The sequence below is a fragment of the Muntiacus reevesi genome, chromosome 5 (genome assembly GCF_963930625.1).
Source record: "Muntiacus reevesi chromosome 5, mMunRee1.1, whole genome shotgun sequence".
In the NCBI taxonomy this organism is placed as follows: domain Eukaryota; kingdom Metazoa; phylum Chordata; class Mammalia; order Artiodactyla; family Cervidae; genus Muntiacus; species Muntiacus reevesi.
The window spans coordinates 93371632-93399622 of NC_089253.1; the positions used below are offsets into that span (position 1 = coordinate 93371632).

At 53.7% G+C, this 27991-nt stretch overlaps 1 protein-coding gene across 5 annotated transcripts in view; it reads right to left on the reverse strand.

Moving 5' to 3' along the window:
• Positions 1 to 27991, reverse strand: part of KCNAB2 (potassium voltage-gated channel subfamily A regulatory beta subunit 2) — a 97238-nt gene that overhangs the window by 56585 nt on the left and 12662 nt on the right. For 3 of the 5 annotated variants that reach the window (XM_065936858.1, XM_065936856.1, XM_065936854.1), the window contains exon 2: positions 1201 to 1329. In XM_065936858.1, coding sequence (XP_065792930.1) covers positions 1201 to 1277 — 77 coding nt within the window. In that variant the 5' untranslated portion in view covers positions 1278 to 1329. Of the gene's footprint in view, positions 1 to 1200; positions 1330 to 11411; positions 11492 to 27991 lie in introns of those variants that run through there. The other 2 variants (XM_065936855.1, XM_065936859.1) reach the window with 2 other exon arrangements.

The window sequence follows — 27991 nt, forward strand, 5'->3', positions numbered from 1 at the left end:
TGCCAGCCCGGGAAGCATCACCGACGCTCCGCAACCCCGGCCCCGCCCCCCTCCGCTTGGGTACCGAGCGCTCGGCGGCAGCGCCACCCAGTGGCACAGGGAGGCAGAGGCCCGTTTATTTGGACAGGGGGGCGTCTCTGTGCCTGGCCTGGTTCTCATTCAGGCGGCGAAGTGAAGCTTAGAGGTTAACCTCTGGGGGAGTCTTTGGATTTTCACGAATCATGCTTTATAACAACGATTGAAAACACTCAAACCAGGAAATGCCCACATCCACCTGCTGGCAAGTCTGCACGTGACCATGGGGTTCTTTTTAGGATCTCGATGAAGGAGGGATGCCCCTGTTCCCCATGGTTTTTGCAGACATTTACTCTGGCTCAGGCCCTGACAGTGACCTGAAGATCCAGCAGCTGAAGGACTGATGAGCTCCCAGGGTTCCACTCACACCCCAGTCTTCTGTGCCAGCAACGCCATCAGGGTCCGTGCTCTGACCATGGAGCCAGCGGCTCCACCCCACACCTTCCCCACTACCTCCCTGTGGTTCAGCCTGGGCTATTTTCCAAATGGAAAGACCCAGGGCTGGATCTGGAAGTGGCCTTTCCAGGAGAAGTTCTCATGAGCCCAGTGAGCACCTGGCCGCCCCCACTGTCCACAGGCTCCACACTGGCTATAAGGCTTTGAGCCTCATTCAGGGTGTCGGGGAAGCTGGTGGAACCACAGGAGCCATGACGTGTAAAAGAGAAACGGAATCCAGGAAGGGCCTCTGTTACCTCCCACGGAATATTTCAGAAGAGTCAGAGACAAGGCAGGAGTCTAATCCTGGCTCTATCCCACCTGGTCAAACCTCTCATATTTTTCTTTCCCATTTTGGTCTTAAAGGCTTCCTTGGTGGCTCAGATGGTAAAGAATCTGCTTACAATGCAGGAAACCCGGGTTTGATCCCAGGTCTGGAAGATCCCCTGGAGAAGGAATGGCAACCTACTCCAGTATTTTTACCTGGAAAATCCCATGGACAGAGGAGCCTGGTGGGCTATAGTTCATGGGGTACCATGGGGAAATGGCTGGCTTGCATGCAACTTACAGCCCTGTGGGCTCACTTAGTCCCTTCTCTCTGGGTCATGGGGAGGTGGTTCGCTTGGGGACCCCTCCTCAGAGGCAGGACTGATCCTGGGAGGGGCTTGGGGGATGGCACAGGGGGGTCACCTGTAGATCATGCCGGGGGAGCCCGTCTGCCGTAGGGAGAGCCGAGCTGGGGAGCCTGTGGTTGATTCCGGATACATGGAGCCGGCCTTACTTGTCCTGATGCACTCCCTTCTTCACGGAGGCGAGGTTCTGAAGGGAGAGCAGAGAAAGAGGGGAGCTGGTTAAAAAAGACCAGTCAGGTATGGTCAAGATGCTCTGTGATCCTGAAGCCTGGTTCCTTGGGCATCTGTATGTCCTTCGTCAGATAGTCAGGGCTTCCCTGTTGACTCAGCAGTAAAGAATCCACCTGCCAATGCAGGAGAAACAAGTTCGATCCCTGGGCTGGAAGATCCCCTGGAGAAGAGAATGGTTACCCACTCCAGTATTCTTGCCTGGAGATTTCCATGCACTGAGGAGCCTGGCGGGCTACAGCCTATGGGGTTGCAAAGAGTCAGACATGACTGACTGAGCACACACGTACACGTCAGACAAACAGACAAACCCAGGGGGGCTCAGATGAGCCTGAGATCCGGTTCAGTGCCGGTGAAGATTCCGCTCCATCCCTCCATGCTCCTACCCCACCCCTCCCTGACTGCTTTCCTGAGGTTCTGGGAGTACTTCTCTGTTGCCCAAACTCTGTAGAGATGGGGGGACCAGAGCCAATCTGTGGGCTTGGGGTCTGGGCTGTTTTTCTCAGGCCAGGAAGTAACACCGCGGTCAGCCAGTATCATACTGGATAATTCACTTTCCTTGGGGCTTCCCAGGTGGCACTAGTGGTAAAGAATTTGCCTGCCAATGCAGGAGATGCAAGAGATTGGAGTTCGATCCCTGGGTAGGGAAGATCCCCTGGAGGAGGAAATGGGTACCCGCTCCAGTATTCTTGCCTGGGAAATCTCATGGACAGAGAAGTCTGCCCGGTTACAGCGCATGGGGTTGCAAAGAGTCAGACATGACTGAAGCGACTTAGCTTGCATGGTATGAATGCCCTTTCCCTGACCCCAGCCCACTGAGGGGGGAGGGGCGCAGATCATGCTACTCCAATCAGTCCTTCCAGTGGTTTCCCTTCTATCCAGAGTGAAAGCCTCAGGCTCAATAGTGGCCTCCACCTCAACAGTGGCCTTCGCCTGAGCCACGACCTCTCTGACATCCCACCCTGCCTCCTGCCTCTTTGCTCACTGCCACAGATATATGGGCTCCATAGGGTCCCGTGAACCCCACAGAACCCCAACCTCAGGGTGTCCACACCTGCTCTTCCTCTGTCCAAGCTCTCTGACCCCAGGCCCACCTGAGGGACCCTGGCCTTCACCTCCTGATACAGAGGTCACATTATCATCTCTGGATGTGTATGCATGCATGCTCAGTTGCTCAGTATTGTCCCAACTGTTTGCAACCCCATGGACTGTAGCCCACCAGGCTCCTCTGTCCATGGGATGTTCCAGGCAAGAATACTGGAGTGGGTTGCCATTTCCTTCTCCAGGGGATCTTCCCAACCCAGGGACTGAACCTGCATCTGTGGAGTCTCCTGCACTGCAGGCAGATTCTTTACCACTAAGCCACCTGGGAACCCCCTTCTCTGGACACTATCTTAACACTTCCTTGGCACCTGTCACCTTCCAGCACATCTTATATTTCACTTGCTGTCTCATTTATGATCCCAATATGTCAGCTCCATGGATGCAGGGAGTTTTGTCTGCTGGGTTCACAGCTGTGCCTGGCACACCTCGGGTAGGGGAAGGGTTAGGGACTGGGGCTTGAGGAGCAGGCGACAGGGCAGTCTTCTCTGGGGTTGCAATGCCCGCTTTGTCCAGTAGGGGCGCTCACGGCAGCTACAGGTGGCAGTGATCACTTAGCAAGGCGCCCTACTCCTTACCCCTAGCCCGGACTTTGGAAGGTCAGGTCCCTCAGGGTCAGAAGTGAGCTCCTCGGCTCACAGCCGGGCCTGCCCATGCTCTGATGCCCACTTCTGAGGAAAAGAACCACAAGCCACGATCCGTGCTTGTCTCATTCCTCCTGGGGAGGTCAGTACCTTGGCTGCCCCAGGGGGACAAAGGATTGGTGAGGTTTCCCCAAGCCCCCTGCTTAGCATTCAGGACACAGTTCAGGGGCACAGCCAACGTGCCCAGAGCCCACCTCCTTGCTCTGCAGCTGCCACCATCCAATCAGGAGCCACTGCATCTGCCAGGCAGCCAATCCCCGAGGACATGACCCCCAGTGGGGATGCTGTGACTCCCAGGCTGCGCTGGGCTCCCGCACCTCTAAGGCAGGCAGGCGAGTATGCCCCCCACTCCCCGGGATTATTCAGAAACCGTGTGACAACACACCAGGCTCAAGAGGGACGGGAGGGGCAGCTGAGAGGGTGTGGCTCGGGGTCCAGGCTGTGAGTCTGAAGGTTGGGTCCCTTCCGTCTCCTGCATGCCGACTGGATCTACGTGTGACCTTGAACAAACTACCTGATTTACACCTGGAGACAACAGCACGGAGTGCTCACAAAGGCCTGTTCATACTTTCTAAAGGAAGCAAAGAGAAGACATGCTCTGAGTCCAGGAGGACAGATGCTGAGTCAGTCCCAGCTCTCACCCTTTGCAGGTTGAGCTGAGGGACAACAGGGAACCTAGAGGGTCAGGAGGCTCCAATTGGGGACAGTCTTCCCTACAACTTATTATTTTGAAAACTTTCAAACATCAGAAAGACTGTAAAAGCTTAGAACAGCAGCAAACACCTGCTACCCTTCATCCTACTTACCCATGGTCCACATCTGCCCCGTTTGCATGCACTGCCTCCCCTCCCCCTCCCTCACGTCTTCCACCCCCTCTTCTCACACACATTTTTTTCCTGAACCATTTGATAGTTGTGAGCTCATGCACGTCACCCCTCAGCACTGCAACAAGCATCTTTTGAGAATAAGAATTCTGTTTTATATAGCCCAATACTAGGATCATGACTAAGGCAATTAACTCAATACCACCCCATATAGGTGGCTCAGTGGAAAAGAATCTGTCTGTCAATGCAGGAGACATGGGTTCAATCCTTGGGTTGGGAAGATCCCCTGGAGAAGGAAATGACAACCCATTTCAGTATTCTTGCCTGGAAAAATCCCATGGACTGTGGAGCCTGGTGGGCTGCAAATCCATGGGATTGCAAAGAGTAGGACACGACTTAGCAACAACAACAATCTGATATATAGCCTATGTTAAAATGTTCCTCAATCTTCAAAAAACAAAAATCTCATATAAACAACCTAACCTACCACCTAATAAAAGAACTAGAAAAAGAACAAACAAAATCTGAAGTCAGCAGAAGGAAGGAAGTAATAAAGATCAAAGAAGAAATAAATAAAATGGAGATTAAAAATTTCCCAATGATTCCAAAATGATTAAAAATTTCCCAATGATTCTACAGCTTAAAAAATTCCAGAATCCACTCAAGGTTCACAAATGGCCTCAGTTATTTCCCTCCTGTCTCTCCTGAGCCAGCACCGCCTCCACTCCCACCCCCACCGCTGTTTTCATTTTTGCTTTTCGTGGTATTGAGGTTTTTGCAAAGCTCAGGCCGTGAGTCCTGCAGACGGCCCCATGGTTTGCATTTGTCTGCCTGTAGCCTGATGATTAGATCTGGACTGAACTGAACTGAACTGAAAGCTTTTTGGCGAGGTGTGTCCTTCTGAAGCATCTAAACAGGACGCACACGTGTGCTTGCCCATGACGGGCAAGCCAGGTTCTGTCACTTGGTTAAGACGGCTTCCACCTGGCGCGGCGCACTCCTTCCTTCATAATTACCCGGTAACCACAAGGAGGCCTCTCTGAGGCTGCGTGAGGATCCAGTTCCCCTGCAACCTCTCACTGTAAGTGTTTTCCCCACTTCAGTTTTCCCAGAAAGGCCGCTATGCAGCCGGTTAAGGCTCGGAGCGCAGAGACATGAGAGGCTGGAGGCCGAGTTTAAATGGGAAGAAAACACAAACACGGACTCCTGCAGGTCTCAGGCTGTCATCAAAGCTGCAACCCCAGCCAGGTCCTGATGGTCAGACTCTTTCAGGGACTTGACCGAGGGCCCCAGAGCGGTGGGATTGGACCTGAGGCTTGGGCTGACAGTCTTCTGGGCAAGTGGACTCATGACATGATTTTAAACATGGACACGCGCACTGACACCCACAGAGGGAAAGCCCCAGAATAAACTGGATGAACTGGGCAAAAAGTTCAGGGTCATAGAAGACCACGGTGAGGCACCCTTGACTAGGACACATGAGCTCTGTCTTCAAGCCTCAGTTTTCTCATCTGCAAAGTGGGTGGCTGGCCTATAAGACCCTCAATTTCTCTGTTGCAGCTCAGAATAAATAACTATATTATTCTGGGAGCTGATGTCCCTGAGGGTGTCCAATTCAGAGCTGGAAGTGGCTCCTTCTCTCTCCCTCTTTCTCTGACCCTTCACCCTCAGCATTAAAGATGGAATCTGACTTCTCAGACTTGATAAGAGCTACTTGCATGACAGGGAAGAATTCAGTGCATCCATGTGAGAGAAGAAAAAGAATTCACAATGAAGCCAAGAAACCATAAAGTTCAGACCAAGTCTGTGAGTTGAGAGATGCTTTCTGACTGAGTCTGCTTGGCGGACCACCTGCTCTGGTTTCTCAGATGTTCTGGTTGATGAGCTGGCATCTGATTTGCATAGAAGGAGGGAATGAGGGTCTAGGAGACTGAGTCATCAGTCTCCATGCCTCACTTCTCCCATAAACAGGTCCTTTGCTGAATGACTCTGCCACTTCCCCCCATCATGTGCGCGCGCACACACACACACACACACACACACACACACACACACACACACACCACACACACACACACACACACACACACACACACACACACACATGCTCAGGCCAGTGGAGAATGAGCAGAATGATGAGGTGTCATCTCCAGCCTCAGCCATAGGAGACTTGCATTGGAGCCTCTGCCATTGTCATGAACGAAACTGCTTGAGACAACTCCCACCCGCTATGGTTCAAAGAGGCCAGGCTCCCATGCAAGAGCCACCTGGCCTTAACTGGGCATCGCCAGCTGCCCTGTGGTGTGGAGCTGGCAGAACCAGGAACACACTGACATGCCACCAGGACTGTTACCCAGAAGGTGGATGGACTTTTACCTTTAGCACTGCTGGCGGCATGTTCTGCTGTGCTTTGGTATTCAGGGTCATTCTTGTTACACTAAATTATAACTCCAGTGGGTGATGGGGAGCTACTTCCAGTTACTGGAAAAGGAGGTCAGGCTGTCTCTCTACCATAGACTCTGGAGCCCAAAACTTAGGTGACGGGAAACTTCATGTAAGTGAGATTTCTTGATGCGAAGTTAGCCCTTTGAGCTTTGGAGAGGGTGTATGAGTGCTAAATCACTTCAGTCATGTCTGACTCTTTGTGATCCCATGGACTGTAGCCCAATAGGCTCCTCTGCCCATGGGATTCTCCAGGCAAGAATACTGGAGTGGGTTGGTGTGCCTTCCTTCAGGGGATCTTCCCAACCCAGGAACTGAACCCACGTCTCTTATGTCTCCTGCATTGACAGGTGTGTTCTTTATCACTAACGCCACCCAGGAAGCCCTTCTGGAGAGGGTAACTGTTTCTAAATGGAAATCTTGCTGGAGGGACTTCCCTGGTGGTTTAGTGGCTAAGACTCTGTGCTCCCAGTGCAGGGGGTCCGGGTTTGGTCCCTGGTCAGGGGACTAGATTCCACACGCTGCAACTAAAGACCTGGTGCAGTCAAATAAATAAAAATTAGTATTAAGAAAGAATCCTGCGGGAGCCTATACACGTTTCCATCTTCTTCTAGGGCTGGGTGGGTGACAGGGCTCCACTCTGAGTGACTCCGGGAGACCATTCCTGGTGTTGGGGAGGGAGGCGAGGCCCCCTCGGTTTGAGCTGTAACCGCCCTTTACCGGTGTCTGGCCTTGGGCAAATCTCTCGACCTTCCCAAGTGTCAGTTTCTCTGTCTGTGAGATGGGATGGTAAGAGGAGTCGGGGAGGAGCTGATGTGTTACCAGGTGGGGTGAGCAGTGAGGGCCTCGGGGGCTGGGATCTGCCTGTTCTCAGCCTGCCTGAGGGAAAGTGCTGCCCAGGGCCGGGAAAGTCTGAGATCATAGCTCCTTCCTGAACACGTGTGTCCTCAGCCAACGGCAGGTGAGGTCGTTCTTGCATAGGTGTGTCCATCCTGGAGGCAGCCTGCTCCCGGGCAGCAGTCCTGCCTTCCAGAAAAATCACTTTTCAGGGTCCTCAGACTCACTACAACTCTTTTTCTTTGCTGCCTCTCTCCCTTGCTCTCAGAAGTCTTCTCATCTTTTTCACATTTCCAGAAAAAGTCTCATTGCTTACCGAAGAGACCATGCACAGGCATGACTCAGTGTCACGGTGGGGGCCGTCTGGGGCTGCACCTCATTCCGGACCATCCTGGAAGCTTGGAGGGTCCAGAAGGCTTGGCCCTAGATCGCTGAGGTCTTAAGAATGATAACACTGTATCAGTTATCTATTGCCACATGACAAGGATTAGTGGCTTACAACAACAAAGGATTCTCACACAGTTTTGGAATCAGGAGTCTGGGAATGACTTGACTGGGTGGTTCTGGCTCAAGGTTTCTCCTGAGGCTGCCGGCAGGATGTCAGCTGGGGCCACAGTCTCATCTGAAGGCTCCTCTTCTTTTTTCTTGCCTCACCATGCAGCTTACGGGATCTTCATCCCCTGGTCTGGGACTGAACCCTGGCCCTCGGCAGTGAGAGGTCAGAGTTCTAACCATTGGACTGCCAGGGAATTCCCTTGAAGGCTCCTCTTCTTAGACGTCTCCTGGATGAGGCCATGCACAGGCTGAGTCCTGTACTCCCTGGATCTCTCAGGTCAAAGCAGTTGGCTTCCTCCAGGGTGAGGAATGGAGAGAGAGAAGCTGCTTTGTCTTACCTGACTGAGACTCAGGAGATGTGTCTATGGGTCACAAAGCCCAGCCCAAATATGACCAGGAGGTGGGGCCCCTTGAGGCCGTCTTGGTGGTTCACCATGGAGACACCAGTGACAGATTCTTCCTCATCCTTACCCTGTCCTCATTTTCCCAGCCTTTCCATACTGTTCATAGGGTTCCTGCGGCAAGAAGACTGGAGTGGTTTGCCATTCACTCCTCCAGTGGACCACGTTTTGTTGGAATTCTTCATTATGGCCTGTCTGTCTTGGGTGGCCCTGCACGGCAAGACTCATAGCTTCATTGAGTTATGCAAGTCCCTTCGCCATGACAAGGCTGTAATCCCAAGGCTCAAGAAGGCTGAGGGCCAAAGAACTGATGCTTTTAAATTGCGGTGCTGAAGAAGACTCTTGAGAGACCCTTGGACTGCAAGGAGATCAAACCAGTTGATCCTAAAGGAAATCAACCCTGAATATTCTTTGGAAAAACTGATGCTGAAGCTGAAGCTCCAATACTCTGACCACCTGATATGAAGAGCCGACTCACTGGAAAAGACCCTGATGCTGGGAAAGATTGAGGGCAGGAAGAGAAGAGAGCGACAGAGGATGAGATGGTTGGATGGCATCACTGACTCAGTGGATGTGAATCTGAGCAAACTCTGGGAGATGGTGAAGGACAGAGGTGCCTGGTATGCTGCAGTCCACGGGGCTGCAGAGTCCAACACAACTGAGTGACTGAACAACAACATTTCCCCTGAGACCACAGGGATGTTGGCTCCAACAGGGGAGGGGGCGTCACTTCCCGTGCCCACTGATTGTCCCAGCAGCATCAGGTACATGGAAGATGCTCTGTGAGTACTGACTGGGGGACCAGGGAGAAGCTCATGGTGCCTGGGTGAGACGGGCGTGTGACGGGCGTTGGGTGATCTCCCCGGAAACACAGGCCTCAGGGTTAGGACTCCAGTTCCTGCTTCTCAAACTGATGTCACTTTGCATGCTGTTTCTCGAACCCTGGAAATCCTTCCTACCAAAGCCCTGAGGTATCGCTCTGACTGTGACACAGCATAAAACCACCGTCCTTACGGGCCCAGAGCCTGCGGGAGCCACGACAGCCACAGGGTGCCTCGAGAAGAGACAGGAAGAGGTGTAACTGCTCGAAACCACACAGATCCGGAAAGGCGCTTGTGTAACTCCCCTTCCTCTCTCTCCCAGAAGCCAGGAGCCCCAAGATAGGAGACGACTCCTCCCCTAAGAGCAAGATGGGCAGCAAAGGGCGAGAGCTACCGAATCTGCGTGCACTTGAGGTGTCCATTGTGCTCATGGAGTCATCGAGGGGGACAAGCAGAGAGGCCTGGTTGCCAGAAGGGGCTGGAGGCCAACAGCACCACTCCCAAACAGCACCATCCAGATCTTGCTCTGAGTCAGATGGAGTTGGGGGTGGGGAGAACGGTGCAATCTTTATTAGGAGCTGGGGGTCAGAGCCAGGACGGCCTGCTGTTTGCCAATGAGAACACCAATCTCCTCTCAGCTCCAGAGGCCTAAGCCGGGGGGATGGGTGGCACGGTGACCCCTCCAACTCAACACTTCATAGCATGGCCCACGTGTGGTCAGACAACAGTGGAGAAATCTGGACCGGTCATGGAGCCCAGGGGCAAGACTGCCTGATGGTGTCTGTTCACATGTCTGATTGGTGCCCCATTAAGAATTCCTTATCAAGATCACAGACTATAAGTTTCCATCTTTTCAGAGCAACCTTCAGATGTCTGTTCCCTGATTACAAATGGGTCAGTCAGCACAGAGCCGGGGCTGGACTGTTTCAGGGAGAGTTCCTGCTTATATATAATTAGCGCCACGATAAAAAAGATCACAGTCCCCAAACCCACTTCTCCCAAAGCAACAATGAAAGGCCTTTCCCCTAGTGCAGACCACCCAGGTCCACACCCACTGCTCATGCACCTACTGGCTGGGTGCCTTCCACTTGAGGTAAAGCCTCACTGTGGCTCCTGGGTATGTCCCAGCTGCATATAGTGATGGTGGGTTGGGGTCAGCAGCCAAAGACCCCCAGGCTTGGGCACACCCTGGGAGGGGATGGAGGCCTGGCTCATGGGGTGGGGTGGGGGGCTCATCTCCCAGCCATGGCTCCCCAGCACTATCCAGATCCTGGTGACCACAGGTGGAAGAGTGTGGTCACTTGATCCTGGGAAGAGGGGCCTTGGTGCTCTACAAACCGTGTGAGCTGCAGTGGGTCAGGGCAAGACACAGGAAACAAAATCCCACACATGCTCTGGAATTTCCATAACCTTCCCCGAATGCCCAGGCCAAGGCCTCCCTGCGGTCATTCATTCAGCAACCATCAGAGCCTTCCTGTCCCAGCCTAGGAAGCTCAGGGTCTCCTTCCCACCCACCGCCCTGGCCTCCCACAGTGACCACAGCCTACACCGATATCCTGCTGGGGCCCAGAGTGGAGAGGAGAGCAAGGTGGGGGAGGGAGGTACCGAGAAGCTGCGCTTTTCCGGGCCTGGAGGAGGCCCCTTAGGTCCCAGGGAGCTTGCCTTGTGCCCCTCCACATGGTGACCATGGGTGCTCTGCCAGGACAGACCTGAAGGGTGGGGAAGGGATCCTAGGGGCCCTCCTGCCACCCCCTCTTGCCCTGAACTCTGCCCTACAGGAGAGGGGAGGGATGGGTCCCCTTTCATCATTTTTAAGGCAGGACCCCTGCTCCTTCTGACTGTGAAACTACTCTCTACTCAGAGATGGGAACCCAGGCCCGGGGTGGTGGTCGGGGGGTTTCTGGAGACAGCAGTCTGGCAGGCTCCTCTCCAGGAGCTGCTGGGGCCGCTCAGCAGCTGCCCCCTCACCCCCCAGGCCCCACAGAGGAGGCCCCGCTGAGCCCTTGATCTCTGGCAGCTCCTTGACCGGGCGATGAAAGCAGAAGGCAGACACCCGGGAGGTAGAGATGTGTCAGACACCTCCAGTGGGTGCCGGCCGCCCGCCGCGCCCCGCCCGCCGCTCAGCAGTCACTGGGTCAGAGGAGGCTCGCCAGCCTCTCCGGGGTGGGTGGGGGGACGCCTGCAGTTGCTGTGACAGCTGGCCACGTGGGCTCCGCCTGGGTCCAGCAGGGAGTCCACAGGGGCAGCTCCCACCCCAGCTGCAGCCAGTCCTGTGGGGGCGCAGGGCCCAGGGAGCTGGGCTGAGGAACCCTGGAAGTCAGAGGAGCACCCCAACCCTGCAGAGGGAGCTGGGCTGCCGTCCCCTCAAGCACAGAACCCATCCTGGGAAGCAGAGTCCCCGAAATGCCCTGAGTACCTGCTCTCGGGTCAGAATGGCTGGAGACAAGAACATCTTGGTGTGTACAAGGTGGAAGGTGAACACGGCGGGACCACGGGCCAACCAGGAAGCTGGTGGCGTGAGCGACAACGTGGAGGATGCTTGGCGAAACGGGGTGTGGCTTCTAGTCCCAGGCGTGTCCTGAGGAGGGCCCCAGACAGCCCAGGGGGCCCCCTCTCTGCCAGGGGGTGGGGACAGATATACAACCAAGCAGCCACCAGCTAGCTCTGGGGCTGTTAAAAAGAGTTCCTGCTTATTGGCGCCAGCTTTGTGCCAGGGCTGGGCTACACACCTTCTACCCTCGTCTCTTCATTTGATTGTCCTCATAGACCTGGGGTGGGGGGTGGGGGGGTTTCTGCTGCACGGATGATGACCCTGAGGGTCAGAGGTCAGGCCTATGGCCAGGATTCAAACCCAGGACTGGGCTGATTCCAGAGCTGCGCTCTGAGTCAGGCACTGCTAGGATGCCCCCCACCCCGACCCCGGGGGACAGTGAATCTGGCAGGGATCTGCCCCTCACTCACATCCCAGTCCTGGTCCCAGCACTTTGCCAGGACACAGCAGGTGCCTGCAGGTGACGTGGGGGTGGGGCAGCCTGGGAGGACAGGTGAGGGGGATGCCCCTTCTGGGGGGGGGAGGGGAGAGCCAGAGGGAGGGTGTGGATGGAATGTTCCATCTGTGCTGTGCTGCATCTGCAGCCCCAGGCACGGCCCATCACCCGCCCAACCTCGGATTCTCCCCCTTGCCCCCAGGTGGGCCCCCCTCTGCCCTGGGGTGGGCACGGGGTTCTGAGGCTGCTGCGGGTCCTGGCAGGATGAAGACACAGAAGGGGTGATGGAAAACAAAGGGGAAAGAGAAGGGAGAAGTAAACAGCCTGGGGGGTTCAGGATCATCTCGAGACTGACTGAAGAGAGCAGGTGCTGGGAGGAGAACAGGAGGGAGAGGCGGGGTGAGGGAGAGCAAAGAGAAAAAAAGAGAAACCTTGGGGAGGGGGTTGGGAGGAGAGCCCCTTGGCTGAGCATCCCAAGTCACACACAGCCCTTGCCGCCTTTAACCCTCGAAGGTGGGGGTGCTTTACAGTCAGGACTCTAGACCCATGAATACTAAATGCTACTCAAGGCCACCATAGCCTGCTAGGCTCCTCTGTCCATGGGATTCTCCAGGCAAGAATACTGGAGTGGGTAGCTACTCCCTTCTCCAGGGGATCTTCCTGACCCAGGGATCAAACCCAAGTCTCCCGCAATGCAGGAGGATTCTTTAGCGTCTGAGCCATCAGGGAAGCCACAGTGAGTCAGGCCTTAAACTGCAGCTTCTTTCGTGGCCCCTAAGAGTAAATTGTTTTTCTTCAAGCATCTGCCAAAGCTTCTTCAAGACGTTCCTTTGGAAGTGGGAGGGCAGGCCACCGCTAAACGCTGGGCTTCGTAGTTCAGGATACTTCATTTAGTCTCAGGGGCTTCTCTGTGGACACATCTGAGCCATAGATTTGAGCTGGATCAATAAATGTGACAGAATTGCTGAGTGGTCCACTGGCCACCCACGGGCCTCCCTTCCTGAGTCATCTTCCAGCTGGTGAGGCTGGGACACAGTCTGTCAGCAGGATCCTGGTTGGGGGGTGGGGTTCCAGGAAATGTTGCTTTCCTTGTGCAAGGGGAATCTTCTGGAATTCTTCTTCCTCATGAGGAGACTGCCTCCTGAGTTCTGCCTCTGTTTTCTTTTTGGCCTTGCCTTGTGGCATGTGGGATCTTAGTTCCCTGAGTAGGGATCAAGCCTGTGTCCCCTGTGTCGGGAGCACAGAGTCTTATCCATGGACCACAGGGAAGTCCTCTGCCTCCAATTTCAGCACAAGGAGTGATGCAGGGTGGGGGTGTCTCAGGCTGGGGCAGGGGGCAGGAGGTGGCCTGCATGGGGTTACCTGTAGCAAGTCATCTTCTTCTGTGCCCTCCGTCTGACCACAGACCAAGGTGGAGTGCCAGGCGGGTCTTGAGAGTGTCTCAAGTATGCTCCTGTTAAGGGCAGACCACACAGGGGTCCCAGCTGTGTTCACAACTTAAGGAGCAAGTGCTGAATAGATCTGCCTCATGGTAATTCACGTTTCGTTGGGTCAGGACCCTGGGTGGCGGGCACATACCACAAGTGTAGCGGGAGAACTGGGTTCATGTGTCCTGTTTGCTCCCAAGGTTGAGAAGAACAGAGTGGGTCCAGGGCTCCGGAGACACAAAAGTTCCTCCGTACATTGCTGAGCTGCATGTACCTCCACCTGCAGGGAACTCTAAGCAGATTAGTCTTCTGGGGACAACTGAAATGATGAAAAAGGTCCTTTTTTTTTTTTTTTTTTTAATGAGGAGTTGAAATCTACATCCTTGTAACTTCCACCCACGGGGTCCACTTCCGCTCTCCAGCCTCTGAGCTAAGAATAGTTCTCACGTGTTTTAAGTGGTTGGAAGAAAAACAAGAGGAGAATATTTCATGGGACATGAACATTATATAAAATTCAAATCTCAGTGTCCATGAATAAACTCATTGGTGCAGAGCCATGCACATTCAGCTGCCATAACAAAGGCCACATGTGGTGGTGATGGTGGGGCTGTCAACAGCAGACATGTTTTTCTCAAATTTATGGAGGCTGGAAGTCCCAGATCCAGGTGTGGGCATATTCAGTGTTTGCTGAGGACTCTCCTCTGACCTTGAGGACGGCTGCCTTCTCCCTGTGTCCTCAGAGGCCGAGAACAAGCTTGCTGTGGTCTCTTCTTCTTATAAAGGCACCAAACTGTCATGGGACCCCCACCCTCAGGACCTCATCTAAACCCAGTGTTAGTTGTTCAGTTGTGTCCAACTCTGTGACTCCATGGACTGTAGCCTGCCAGGCTCCTCTGTCCATGGAATTCTTCAGGCAAGAATACTGGAGTGGGTAGCCATGCCCTTCTCCAGGGGATCTTCCCAACCCAGGAAATGAACTCAGATCTCCCAAGTTGCTGGTAGATTCTATTCTGACTGAGCTACCAGGGAAGCCCAATCACCTTCCAAAGATCTCAACTCTAAAGAGCATCCCATTGGGAATTAGGGCTTTAACATCCCCAGGTGGGGCTAGTGGTAAAGAATCCACTGCCAATGTGGGAGACACAGGTTCGATCCCTGGGTTGGGAAGATCTCTTGGAGGAGGAAATGGCAACCCACTCCAGTATTCTTGCCTGGAAGAACTGATGCACAGAGGAGCCCAGCAGGCTGCAGTTCGTGGGGTCGGAAAAAGTCAGATATGACTGAGCGACTGAGCAGTTCATTTCTTCATATGAATTTTGGGGGACACAGACATTCAGGCCAGAACACTTATTCATGTATCAGTTATGACTGCTCTCACGTCACATGGCAGAGCTGAGAAGCTGGGACAGAGGCTGCACAGACTGCAAGGCTAAAATGCTTACTTTCTGGTCCTCTGTAGAAAAGGTTTGAAGAGCTCTGTTTTAGGAGTTACTGAGGCCACACCCCCCTCCTTGAGCAAATGGGCTGTGGGCAACCTTCACACATACCCTTTGGAGGCATAGACAACCCCCCCCCCCCCGCCCCCTGGCAGGACTCCATCCCCACCACTGTGAGCCCACACCTGTTTCTTGGGTCCACATCTCGGGCAGTACCTCTTTCCACGTGGTGCTTCAGTTGAGTGAGGTCACCGCAGAAAGTGCTCAGCTGGGCCCCCACGGGAGCTCTTGGTCCCTGTTCATCGCGTGTGGTTAGGTGAGCTTGGGTGGTTTGGTGATTTTCAAGCCAACTCTGGGATTCAGTTGAGTTTTTAGCATATGAGATCACAACCTCCTCTCCGGGGATTGGACGCTAATCCAGTTTAATAACTGATACCCAGAAGTAGAGTCATCTCAAAAGTGGTGTAATGTGTAGCGTTTTGCCCAGCTCTGTTCAAAACCTCTCTTGGGGCAGGAGACAAACGCAGGAGGTGTATTTGTCGATGCTGGTGCCTGGAGGGGCCCCTGATCATGATCCGGGGGATTCACCACAGGTGCACACTAGCTCTACATCCTGTAGTCCCCACCCAGGTCACGTCAGGAGTGAGGGGTCTCCTGGAGGCATCACAGAAATGCAAAGCTTCACGGATGAAAAGCTCCTTGTGGTTTTTCTTCTTTTCCTGGGAGAAACCTCCCTGGTGATATGTTATGCAAACTTTCCAAGTGCTCCACACAGGCCATGGGAAAACGCCTACTCAGAATCATGACCGGGCACTACAGTCTGTCTAAAGGGTCCTTTCCTTCCCAAGTGGTGGATGTGTTGCAAGGCTCAAGGTTTGAAAGGACTCTGTGTGACTCGTGGAGTAGGGGGTGGGCCCCAAGGACATCACAGGAAAGAGGACCCCCAAGAGGGCCTGCTCTGCCCTGCCCTGTGAGGGTCCACCTCCTCCTCCCCCTCAGATGCTCGGGGAACAGAGCGGGGAGGGTGGCCAGCAGGTTGGGCCCAGGGCTTTCCTGTGGCTGTTAACCTTCGGGGTCTGAGGTTAATCATGTGACTCAAATGTGTCTGCCCCAAAGATGTTCCTTGCACGAGAGAAAGCAAATTACTGCAGAATCTTTTTTGACAAACAACATCTCCAAAGTCCAAATCAACATCAGCAAACTGAAACACCACTAAACAAACCCCCATTGTTGGGAGATGTCTTTTGATGGATTGGATACCTCTCTGGACGCTGGAGCATCTGATGAAAGACATCTATGGTGGGGACCACAAACCTGTGCAGCAAGGGGCCAGAGGGCAATATTTTGGGCTTTGTGAGTCTCTGCCCTGTGAAAGCAGCCAGAGACAATTTGTGAATGAGAGGGTGTGGCTGTGTGTCAATAAAACTTTATTTATAGGGATTTCCCTGGCAGGCCATTGGTTAAGACTCTGAGCTTCCACTGTGGGGGACATGGATTCAACCCCTGGTTGGGGAAATAAGATCCCATTTGCCGAAAGGCATGGCCAAGAAAGGAAAAAACAAACAAACAAAAAATGAAAAAAAAAAAGGAAAACAAACCCTACTAAACCTTTACATACAAAAACAGGGACTTCCCTAGTGGTCCAGTAGTTAAGACCTTGCCTGCCAATGGAGGGGATGTGGGTTTCGCTTTCCAATGGAGGGGATGTGGGTTCAATCCCTGGTTTGGGAGCTAAGATCCCACATGCCTCTCGGCCGAACCACCCTCCCCAAAAAACATAAAACAGAAGCAATATCATAACAAATTCAGTAGATCTTAAAAATGGTCCAATCAAAAAAATCTTAAAAAACAAAACAAAACAAAAAACAGGTGGTGGGCTGGATCTGGCCCTCAGGTCATAGTTTGCAGAACTTTGATCTCTAAGGACTGAGGCTGAAGCTGAAGCTCTAATACTGTGGCCACATGATTCGAAGACTTGACTCATTAGAAAAGACACTTTCCTAATGCTGGGAAAGATTGAAGGCAGAAGAAGGGGACAACAGATGATAAGATGGTTGGATGGCATCACCAACTCAATGGACATGAGTTTGAGTAAACTCCAGGAGTTGGTGAAGGACAGAGAAGCCTGGTGTGCTGCAGTCCATAGGGTCACAAAGAATTGGACACAATTGAGCGACTGAATGACAATTAAAAGAGGTGACATCCACCAAAAAAAGATGAAAGTGTGGATCCTTACGAGGTCCATGGCACTTGCAGCTCTGCTCTGTCCTTTTGTGGGGACATTCTGGTCAGGAAGGGGACCCCCTCACTTATAGATGACTCTGATGCTGCCTGCTGGCCAAGCCTGTGCCCCACTGCCTGGTTGGGGGTGCTGGGGAGGAGGGGGAAAGGCACAGAGGCACTGTGCCCCCTGAGTCCTCATTAACCTCTTTTACTTTGCTAGTAATTCTGATTTATCATCAGACTGCAGGCCTGATTAATCTGTTCCTAGTAATACACGTAAAGCCGCTCTCCCAACCGCTTGCCGGGGACAGCTGGCCACCGTTGCAGGCTGCTGCCTCTGATGTTGACTATTTTTGGTTACTCTTCTTGTCTCATTTATTTTTGATTTGGTTTGCTCACACAGACTGTATGTTCTCTTTCCTGCTCCTGCACTGAGATGAAATAAGTGTAGAATTTAAAAATCCTGCTCATGGTGCCTCAACATGGTACCTGGAAGGTGCTGCCGTTGGAGGTGGGGTCTGCAGCCCCACCTGCAGCCTTGCGTCACTCTCCTCGGCACAGTGACCTGTCCAGTCCTCGGGAAAGGCTGGGCCTTCAGGGCCCTGCATTAACACTGGGCTTAGAATAGCTTGGGGTCCAGGACATCTGAGTGTCCTCTGAGGGGTGTGGATGGAGAAGGCACCAGACGTGCACCTGAGCAGCATCCTTGACCTCATCCCTGAGCGAGGACCAGTCCAAGCTGTTGGGGACCGAGTGCGGAGGTTTGAGGAGCAAGGATAAAGGCTTCCATGTGCACTCACTCACTCAACCTTCACCCCACACCCTGTGAGGCTCGTACTACTTACTACCCATCACTGGTGATGGCCAGGAAACTGAGGCTCAGGGCGGTTAAGTCGGTCTGGCCATGGCCCCCCAACAGCCCTGTGAGTCCCTCCTCTGAGCCACAACCCCGTGCTGCCCCGAGCAGAGAGGAACAGCCAAATACCTCCTCCCAACAAGGGTGAGACAGTGTGCTTTCCAGGGTGACAGCAAGCAGGGTGGGGGGACAAAGGGCAGAGTCAGGTGGGAGATCTCATTAGGAGACCAGTGATGATCCAGGTGGGAGCTGGGGAGGCCCTGGCTGGAGTGGCCGGGTGACCAGTGGAGCTGGGAGGTGGAGACCAAAGGGTCAGCTCGTGGGTAGATGTGGGGCCTTAGAGGAAGGTTGAGGTGCAGGGTGACCCTCAGGTTTCTGCAGAAGAACTGCCAGCTCCTGAGATGGGGGAAGTGGCGGTGTGTAGCAGGTTGGGGAATTTCTGGAGACTGGTGGTGGCTGTGTCCAGTCCGAGGAGTGCATGGAACACCCATGTGGGGCTGGGGTCCTCCTCTCCTCTCTTCTGCCACTGAGCCTTGGCAGGTGCCACCCCTCTGCCCAGGACACTCTTACTGTGTGTCCCCACTCAGATGTCACCTCTCCAGGGGTCCGCCCACCATGTCAGCATGTGCATTTCCTGAGGAGCTTGTACCTTAACCTGTGGAGACACCATCTGGCTGCCCCCCAAGCAGACGGTGAGCCCAGAGGGCAGCCACTGGGTCAGTCTCATTCCCTGGGGAATCCTTTGTCCTGGGACACGGTGGTGCTGAACATGTGCAGGCAGGTCACGCCCACTCAGCGTGATCATGTGCTCCTGCTTCCTGCAACCTCAGCACCTCCGCCAAGGGGTTTCACGGTGGGAGAGTGCAGCCCGCACAGGCCCAGGTTGGGATAGCAGGCCATCACTGGACTTGACAGTCTCTACTAGGTCTGGAGTTCCTGACCAGGGCGATATCTGGTTCATGACGCATGTACAGAGCCAGGCAGGCATGCATGGACATAGAGCACATGTATATGCATGTGTGAACACGTATGTACACTCACACACCACCTCTACCATCTTCACCTTCATCATCTCCACCAATTCCATGACCTTCACCATCTTCACTTCCATTACTTCCACCACTTCCATCTCCACTACCCCCACCACCTTCAAGTCCATCACCTCAACCTCCACCAGCTCCACTTTCATCACCTCCACCACCTCCATGACCTTCATCATCTTCATATCCATCATTTCCACCACCTCCATCTCCACCACCTTCATCACCTCCACCACCTCCATAACCTTCACCTCCATCACTTATACGACCTCTACCTCCTCTACCTCCACCAATTCCACCTTCATCATGTACACCACTTCCATGATCTTCACCATTTTCACGTCCATCACTTCCACCATCACCATCTCCACCACCTTTATTACCTCCACAATCTTCACCTCCACCACCTTTACATCCATTACCTTCACCAACTCCACTTTCATCACCTCCACCACTATGACCTTCACCTCCCTCACCTCTACCTCCACCAACTCCACCTTCATCACTTCCACCAGCTCCATGACCTTCACCTCCACCAACTCCACCTTCATCACCACCACCTCCATGACCTTCATGTCTATCACCTCCACCTCTTTATTCTTCATCACTTCCATCTCCAGCACCTCTAGCACCTCTACAACTTCCACCTCTATCACACCCTCCACCTTCACCCCAGGCTGCCTCCTCTTCCTCCAAGCACTGCTACTTTGGAATCTCCCCTGCTGAACAACCCTCTGAGCTTAAGTTCTCACCTCCATGCCCATGAGCCCACAGCTGCACCTCCATCCCACCCCTCTGACCTGAGCCCCAGGTTCAGGACCTTGGCGGCCTGTTGCCTCCATCCACATGGCTGCCTCTAGAATATTCTCTCTCTTGCCCATCTTCACTGCTGGCCTCGGGTTGTCCACCTGTCACCAGAGTCCCATTCCCTGATGCTCCTATACCTATGGCAGCCCCGCCTCTCATTCCTGCTGCTCCCCCTGGGGGAGCAACATCATCTGCTGGCAATGTCACCAGCCTTGGGGTCCAATGCCATGGCTGCTTCTCCAGCCTGCATGGGTCACCCCACACTATCATACTATAGTGGTTAACCAACAGTGGGGAGGAATTGGCACTTTTCATTTCTAACACCTCTGTCATCTACATCTTATAAATGACCCTCCTTGATGCTCCGAGAAGCAAACAGCTGGGGCAGGTCTACTCGACTCCAAAGCCAAGATTCTTAAGGCCACCTCCTGCCATCTTTTTCCAGACTCTCATGATGATTCCTGGAGAAGAATGCTCCCTATAGCTTTCTGGTCTAAATCTTTGATATTCAAATACCAGTCCAGCCTCTGGGCACCCTCATCTCCAATAAAATCTCCCTCTCTTGCCTAAATCCAACTGGGAAATATAAGGGGCCAATGTACTAACCCCCTGGCCCCGCACCTCAGGCTTTCTCACCCCTTTTATTCACCTGAGCAGGGATGAGGAAGGACTCGTTAACTTGTCCTTGGAACATGAATAACCTTGGACCAGGCATTCCACCTGTGACCAGGGAATGGGAATGATTGAAGGGTGAGGGGCAGGGAGCAATCCCCCAGTTCCCAGAAAACAATCCCTATGGGATCCCCAAGACAGGGATTTTTCAAAGTCTGTGTGTTCTGGTCACACTTTAGATAGTTCTTCAAATCTAAAATTTATCTACTTATTTTTCTAGTGATCTCTGAATTATGACAAGTAATGCTGGCTTTCCCTTGATTGCAGGAACAGCGAGTTTCATTTCAAAATAAGCTTATTTAAGAAGAAAGTTTAACCAGCTCAAAGAGAAATGCAAACTCAGAAACAGATCTGGCTGTGTGCACATATGACTCATAGCAGTAGAGGAAAGGCTGGAGTGTGGAAATACTCGCCAAAGACAGAGACAGACAGACAGAGATAGAGAGACAGGGGGACCAGAGTGCAGGAGAGACAGTGCTTCCTGAACCTGTGGCATCAGAACCTCATCTCTGGAAATCCCAGGAGGAGGTGCATAGACTGCACAGGGCAAAGTGAATTCCGGGTCAGCATGCAGTTCTTTCTTTTTTTTTTAGAACTAATTTTAAATGCCCTTTTGTGAAAGTGTATCAGAGTTCCTCCCATTATAGGAAGTTTATCAAAACAGTCTAGGGAGAGACCAGAACCCCAACAGGATGGAGCGCTCCAGGCCAGCCCTGGGGAGGTGCTCTGATGAAGGTCTGGGTGGGGGATGTGCCTCTGAAGGTGTGTGTGTGTATACACACAAGCACACGTGTGCGTACACACACAGACACACAAACGGGCCCACTCTATCTATCAGCCCAGCAGCCCAAGGTCTGCTGTCCGTTCACATACCTTTAGAGATGCCAGGGAAGCCCTCTCCTTCCACTGCCTGCACGCTCCACCCTGGCCAGTCCAGGAAGGTGGCACCAAGCCCCACATGTGGAAGGACCTGCAACCTCATGGTCAATGTCCCAGGCCAGCCCCGGGCAGCTTCCTGCTGCTCTGAAAAGCAGATGCTCCACAGGGCCAGTGAAGACGAAGGACTCAGGTCTCCACCAGGTAGGCGGTGATGGCCACAAGGTCCTGAGAGCCACTTGGGTGACCCAGACATCCAGCCAGAGAACATTTCAAACATACCCTCAGAGAGTGTGCCCCATACCTTTGGGGGGAGGCAGAAGGGCTGGGCCCGTTCCCACCTCCCCTGGGATGAAGTGCACCCAGGGGTATGTTTGCTCTCCTCTCTCTCCTGCCTCAGTGGATGCTCCCAGAGTGATGGAGGAGGGGCTGCTCCCTCTGGGAAGCCAGGCCACGATCAAGTCAACAGGCATATCCCCACCAGGCAGCCCCACATGAAGCAGCCCCTTGAGGGAGGCTGGGGGTCCGGGGGCCCCACACAGTGTGAGATCTGAGTGGGGGTGTGCTGGGGGGCAGAGCTGTGTCCCCAACATTCTCCCGCCTCTGCTCTCTTTTCATGATGAGAGCATCTCTCCTCCATTCTGGTGTCAGGAGTTTGTCCTTCAGGGGGAGAGGGTCTTAAAGATAAAGAACAGTGGGACCAGAGAGCTCTGTCCCCTGTGCTGGCCACCATCAGGGGGACCCAGGCTTCCTGCTGCAGAACAGGGACTCAGCTGACTGCCTGAAAGGCCTTTCCTTGTGAAACCCAAGCCCTGCCCTTAATCCCAAAGAGAAAACGAGCTGCAGGTCTAAACGGCCCACCTCCAAGGTTCCCTTCACACCGGTGCTGGTGAGAGGATCTAGGTGAGGTTGGACTCCCCCTGCACCGCTACTCACCAGCTCCCTGGGGGGCGGCCATGCAATCTCAGAGGACTCCACGCAGCACCCACGGGCAGAACCGAGCCCAGGGCACCCTGCGGCCAGCAGGGTGTGCATCTCCAGTCGGTTGGCTGGGGCTGCAGTGCTGCGAGTACCTGGCTGGGGCGTCAGAGACAGAAGCTCTGCATCCACCTCTGAGCTGGATAATCAATGAGCCCAAGGACTGCGGGGGGGGGGGGGGGGCGGTCAGGAGGGGAGGAGGTCCAAGCACACGCATCCCCTCCCCCCAAGTGGTCAGACCCACAGTGAACCTGGTTTTCCCCACTCTTTGAGGGGCATCCTGAATAGAAGGGACAGAGAGACATCTCATCTCCTATCACAGTGGACTGGGGTCTTTCCAGCTGAGTCAAGGTGGGAGGAAAACACAAAGTTGGGGGTAGGGAAGAAGGACCGCCCCCCCTCCCCCCGCCACCAGTGATCAGGGCTGTGATTCCTGCAGTGATTCAAAGCCTGACTCAGCAGATGACACGGGAGAGAGCAGAGGCGGCCCCAGCTCCCGGCAGGCGGATGGATGAAGCAGCTCCAAGCTGCTGCCCTGGTCTGGGGAGAGGGGTGGGTTTTTTAACTGCTTACCCCCCAGGATGGCAGCAGAAGGGAGAGGCCGGCATGCTGGTGTCCCCCAGACAGGCAGTCTCAAAGCCGGTCTCTCCTGTCTAAGTGGGCGCACTGGCGCCCTCTTGTGCTACCAAGCAGTCCCTGGACACACAGGCCCCAGTCCCCTCCCCCGGGCATGCGGGGGGTCTCTCTCTCTGGGGCTCTGGATGACCTGGGGCCGGGAGGCCTTGGGGAGTGGTGGGTGTTCTCACCCGAGGAGGTAACACTGATGGGCTGGTGATGGGCTGTGGGGATGGGGGACGCCTACTTCTGGCCAGTCCTGCTCAGGGACCTCTGGCCACTGTGTCCAGCTAGCCCCTTCCCTGTACTTGGCACAGTGCCTGGCACAGCATGAGGCTGACTATCCGTGGCTGATCCCCAGAACTTTGCATGATCACACACATGACGGTGCTGGACCCCTGGAATTCAGGTGGATTTTAATGGTGACTCTTAGGAGATGCTGGGGGACAGACTTTGGTGCCTTTTGTAGAGGGAATAGGGAGGCTGAGAAAAAGGTTGCTTGCCAGTATCTGATGGATCTGGGACCCCTAAAGGCTGTAGCATAAATTTGCCCCTCCCTGGCGAGGCACAGGCTTGGATCCTGAAAAGGGGGGCCTCTCTGAGTGCCTCCCATCTGCCCTGGATGAAACACACTGTCCTGTCTCACTTGCTCACCGTCACCCACAGGTGAGCTCCGTGAGGCCTCCCCAGGCTGCTTGCCCACTGCTCTGAGGCCAGGAGGGGACTCTGCCCTCTAAGTACACTGGCAGCTGTGGGCAGGGGTGACTCCATACTGGATCCCATTCCTCATTGTGGGCCCTGGCTCTGGGTGCAACTGCTGGCTTTTCAGCAGGGTGATCCAACTCAACCCAGCTCAACCCCAGGTCCACCTGCCACTCTTCCACTCTTGCCCCGTAGACAGTAACACCTGACATGCAGTCCCTACCAATGATAAACAATCAGAAGACCAGAAAGAAAGCCACAGAGGGGGCTCTGGGGGCAGTGGTGGGAATCAGTGGCAGAAACCTGCTGTAGTGGCTCAAACCATGTCCCTGCCCATCAAAGAAGTGAAGTGAAGTGAAAGTTGCTCAGTTGTGTCCGACTCTTTGCGACCCCATGGACTATACAGTCCATGGAATTCTCCAGGCCAGAATATTGGAGTGGGTAGCCTTTCCCTTCTCCAGGGGGTCTTCCCAACCCAGGTCTCCTGCGTTGCAGGTGGATTCTTTACCAGCTGAGCCACCATTAAAGCCCAAGAATACTGGAGTGGGTAAACTATCCCTTCTCCAGTGGATCTTCCCGACCTGCCCATCAAAAGACATGTCAAAGTCCTGATCCCTGGTTTGGTTGAATATGCCCTTCTGCAGCAAAAAGGTCATTGCACATATAATTAAGGCATGTTATCTTGGACTGGGGCTTCCCAAGTGGCTCAGTGGTAAAGAATCTGCCAGGAGATGTGGGTTTTGATCCCTGGGTCGGGAAGATCCTTGGAGAAGGAAATGTCAGCCGACTCCAGTAGTGTTGCCTGGGAAATCCCATGTACAGAAAACTCTGGTGGGCTACAGTCCATGGGGTCACAAAGAGTCGAACGTGACTGAGCTACTGAGCATGTGCAGGCACATCCTGGATTGACCTGTGTGTTAGTCACTCAGTTGTGTCTCACTCTTTGTGACCCATGGACTGTAGTCTGCCAGGCTCCTCTGTCCATGGGAATTCCCAGGCAAGACTACTGGATTAGGTTGCCATGCCCTCCTCCAGGGGACCTTCCTGACCTAGGGATTGAATCCACGTCTCCTGCATTTCCTGCATTGCAGACAGATTCTTTACCACTAGGATCACTTGAGGTGGACCCTAAATCCAGTGACAGGTTTCCTTACAAGAGGAGAAGACATAGATGCAGAAAAGGAGGCAAGGGACGGAGGCAGAGTTTAGGGTGATGCATCTACCAAAGCAAGAAGGGCCAAGGATGACCAATGATGCTGGATGTCGAGAAAGGCCTGGAGCAGACTCAGAGCTTCCACAGGGAACCAGCCCTGCAGACACCTTGATTTTAGACTTCCAGCCTTCAGAGCGGCCAATGAATAAACATAGCCATTTTTAACTCCCCCACTTGTGGTCATTTTCTCCAGCAGCCCTGGGAAGCAGACTCACCAGCCACCCTTGGCAACCCCCTAACCTTAGCAGGTTGTAGGCAGAGACTGCTCTCACTGGGGGTTGTGACCCTCTGCTGGGGGCCTGTGTCCCCAGCCCTGGTTCAGTTCCACACCTTGAGGGGAGGGGGTGTCTGCAGGCAAATTTCTGCAGCTCTCCCTGTGTAGTGAATAGGCTCCTGGGGCTCTCCCTGCTCTCAGGGGACTGTAGGAATAAATAACAAATGATTTCAAAGAGGATTACGCTGCTGGGACCACATGACAGAGGCATGAAAGATTAATATCTTGCCCATGCAGCACTATACTAGCAATTCAAAAGCCAGGTTTACTCCACCCCATCCATTAAAGGCTCTGTTGAAATTAAAAGGGATGCAAAAGAAAGCCATCAGGCACTGCACCTTTGCAATCTTGTAATGAACAGGAAAAAAAAATGCATTTTTAAATGAAAATACTCATTGAGGGTGAAGCTGCGAGGAAGCTACTCCAGTGAGGCGTTGCTGCTTTGTGGGTGTGCGGCACAATTTTCTGGGAAAATAATCCGGTAATAGAGGCCCAGAGCCTTGGATCCAGAAATCCGACTTATACAAACATAACCTAACTGTTCAAGGTCCGTCTAGTCAAAGCTATGGTTTTTCCATAGTCATGTATGGATGTGAGAGTTGGACCATAAAGCAGGCTGAGCCTCAAAACATTGATGCCTTCGAATAGTGGTGCTGGAGAAGACTCTTGATAGTCTCTTGGACAGCAAGGACATTAAACCAGTCAATGCTAAAGAAACTCAACCCTGAATATTCACTGGAAGGACTGATTCTGAAGCTCCAATACTTTGACCACCTGATGAGGAAAGCCAACTCACTGGAAAAGACCCTGATGCTGAGAAATATCAAGGGCAGGAGGAAAAGCGGGCAACAGAGGATGAGATGGGTGGATGGCATCACTGACCCAATGGACATTAATTTGAGCAAACTCCAGGAGACAGTGAAGGACAGAGAAGCCTGGAGTGCTGCAGTCCATGGGGTTGCAAAGAGTCGGACATGACTGAGCAACTGAATAACAACAACCATTCAAGAGGAAATAAACTTAGATGCACACCAGTGTTCATGATGGCACTACTGGGAAGGGTGAAAAATTGCTAAACCCCTAAGGAGATCATGTTTAAGTGAATTACGGAAAAATGATGGGATGTGAGTTGGTTTCTTGCAGTGATGACTCCCTGTTGGGAAGATGCTCAGGCAGTGATGTGAGCCAGGGAAGTGGAGAGCCCCATGATTCTGCAGGTGGGAGGGGAAAGCATCCAGGACGTGGGGAGGGGGTCCAGCCTCCCAACTGCATCACTGCTGACTCAGTGACTCCCTTCTGGTGGGGTGTTTTTGTGTATGAGGCAGGGGAAGACAGACTTTAGGGGTAGCATGGGGAGTCCCACATGGGGCTCTGCCAGCACCGAGCTGAGGGCTGGGCTGGGCCTTCCTGCACTTTCCCCTTACCAGGCATCCTGGCCACTCTGGCCCAGGGGCGAGGCCAGGAGTGAGGTGATCTGAGGCCCAGAGTCCTCTGGTGGCTGTGAGACCTGAGGTTAAGCATGAAATCCGTTCTCACCCATGAAGCACCAACTTCGGGAGTGGCTGGAGGATCAAGAGTAAATGCTTGTGGGTTTAAGCAAGAGCCTGATAGAGCAAATCCTGGACCAAGGGCAGCTGCTGATACAAATAATGACAGGAAAGTCATCACCCTAGCTCTCCTCTTCCCCATCATCATGGTCATCATCACTGTTGTCATCACCAACATGATCGTCATCCTCATCACCACCATCTCCATCATCATCCCCACCAGCACTACCATCATGGGCATCATCATCGTTGTCATCACCAATATGATCGGCATCATCGACACCACCACCACCTTCACTACCATTACCACTGATCCCATCATCATCATCCCCACCAGCACCATCACCATGGTCATCATCACTGTTGTCATCACCAACTTGATCGTCATCCTCATCACCATCTCCATTACCATCCCCACCAGCACCATCATCACCACCACTACCACCACCAGCATCAGCATCCTTTTCCAGCATCATTTGAAGCACCTGCCTCCTTTCTGCAGCAGGGCAAAGGCTTTTGGTCATCTAGCCTCCCTCCTGCAGACCACCAGCTTCCCTGGAAATCTGCCCACGGGACATGGCCTTCTCTGTCTGCCACCTGGGAGCACTCAATCTGGATGCCCTGGGGTGGTTTCTGCAGTTCGAAGGAATTATCTCCACATAATTAAGTGGCTCTGCTATAAATACATGAATGTGGGTGCTGGGCACTAAGCATGTGGTCTGTTTGTGGGGCTGCCGGGCTGCAGGACACGGCTCATCTGCTAGATGCCAGGCGGCTGGGAGCCTGTGGCCATCAGCCTGTCATGCCAGTCCCTGGACCACAGCTGCCTCAGCACACAGGCTCTGACACCTGGCTTTGTCTCACCCTCAGCTGCAGGGGTGTATCCCTGCCGACTGCCACCTATGGCTGGGTGCCAGGTCCCAGAGGCCACGGCTGCTTTGCCTTCCCTGGGGCACTGCCTGTTGTTCAAGGTGTGGCAGGATTGTGCCCCGGGGATATGATACTTTGCAGATGATCCATCAATGGAGAGGTCTGCCTGAGGGAGATGGAATAAGGGAGCCTACAGTGGGGACGGCCTGTGCCTGCTTCCAGGTAGCCCAGGCCTGGTCCCATGGCTTCAGCTCAAGGACTCAAAGCTCACTAGGTGGCCAGAGCATTGCAAGTCAGCTCCTCCAAGCACGGACTCTGGAAGTTCCTGGGGCAGATGAGTGGACAGAAGGGGAGGTGGGAGGGCAGTCTTGCCCGTGGGCAGTGCCAGAACCGGCACTAGGACTTCATTCCTGGAGTGAAGCCTCACAAGAAATGGAGGAGCGGAGGATGCTCAAGACTGTGACATCACCTCT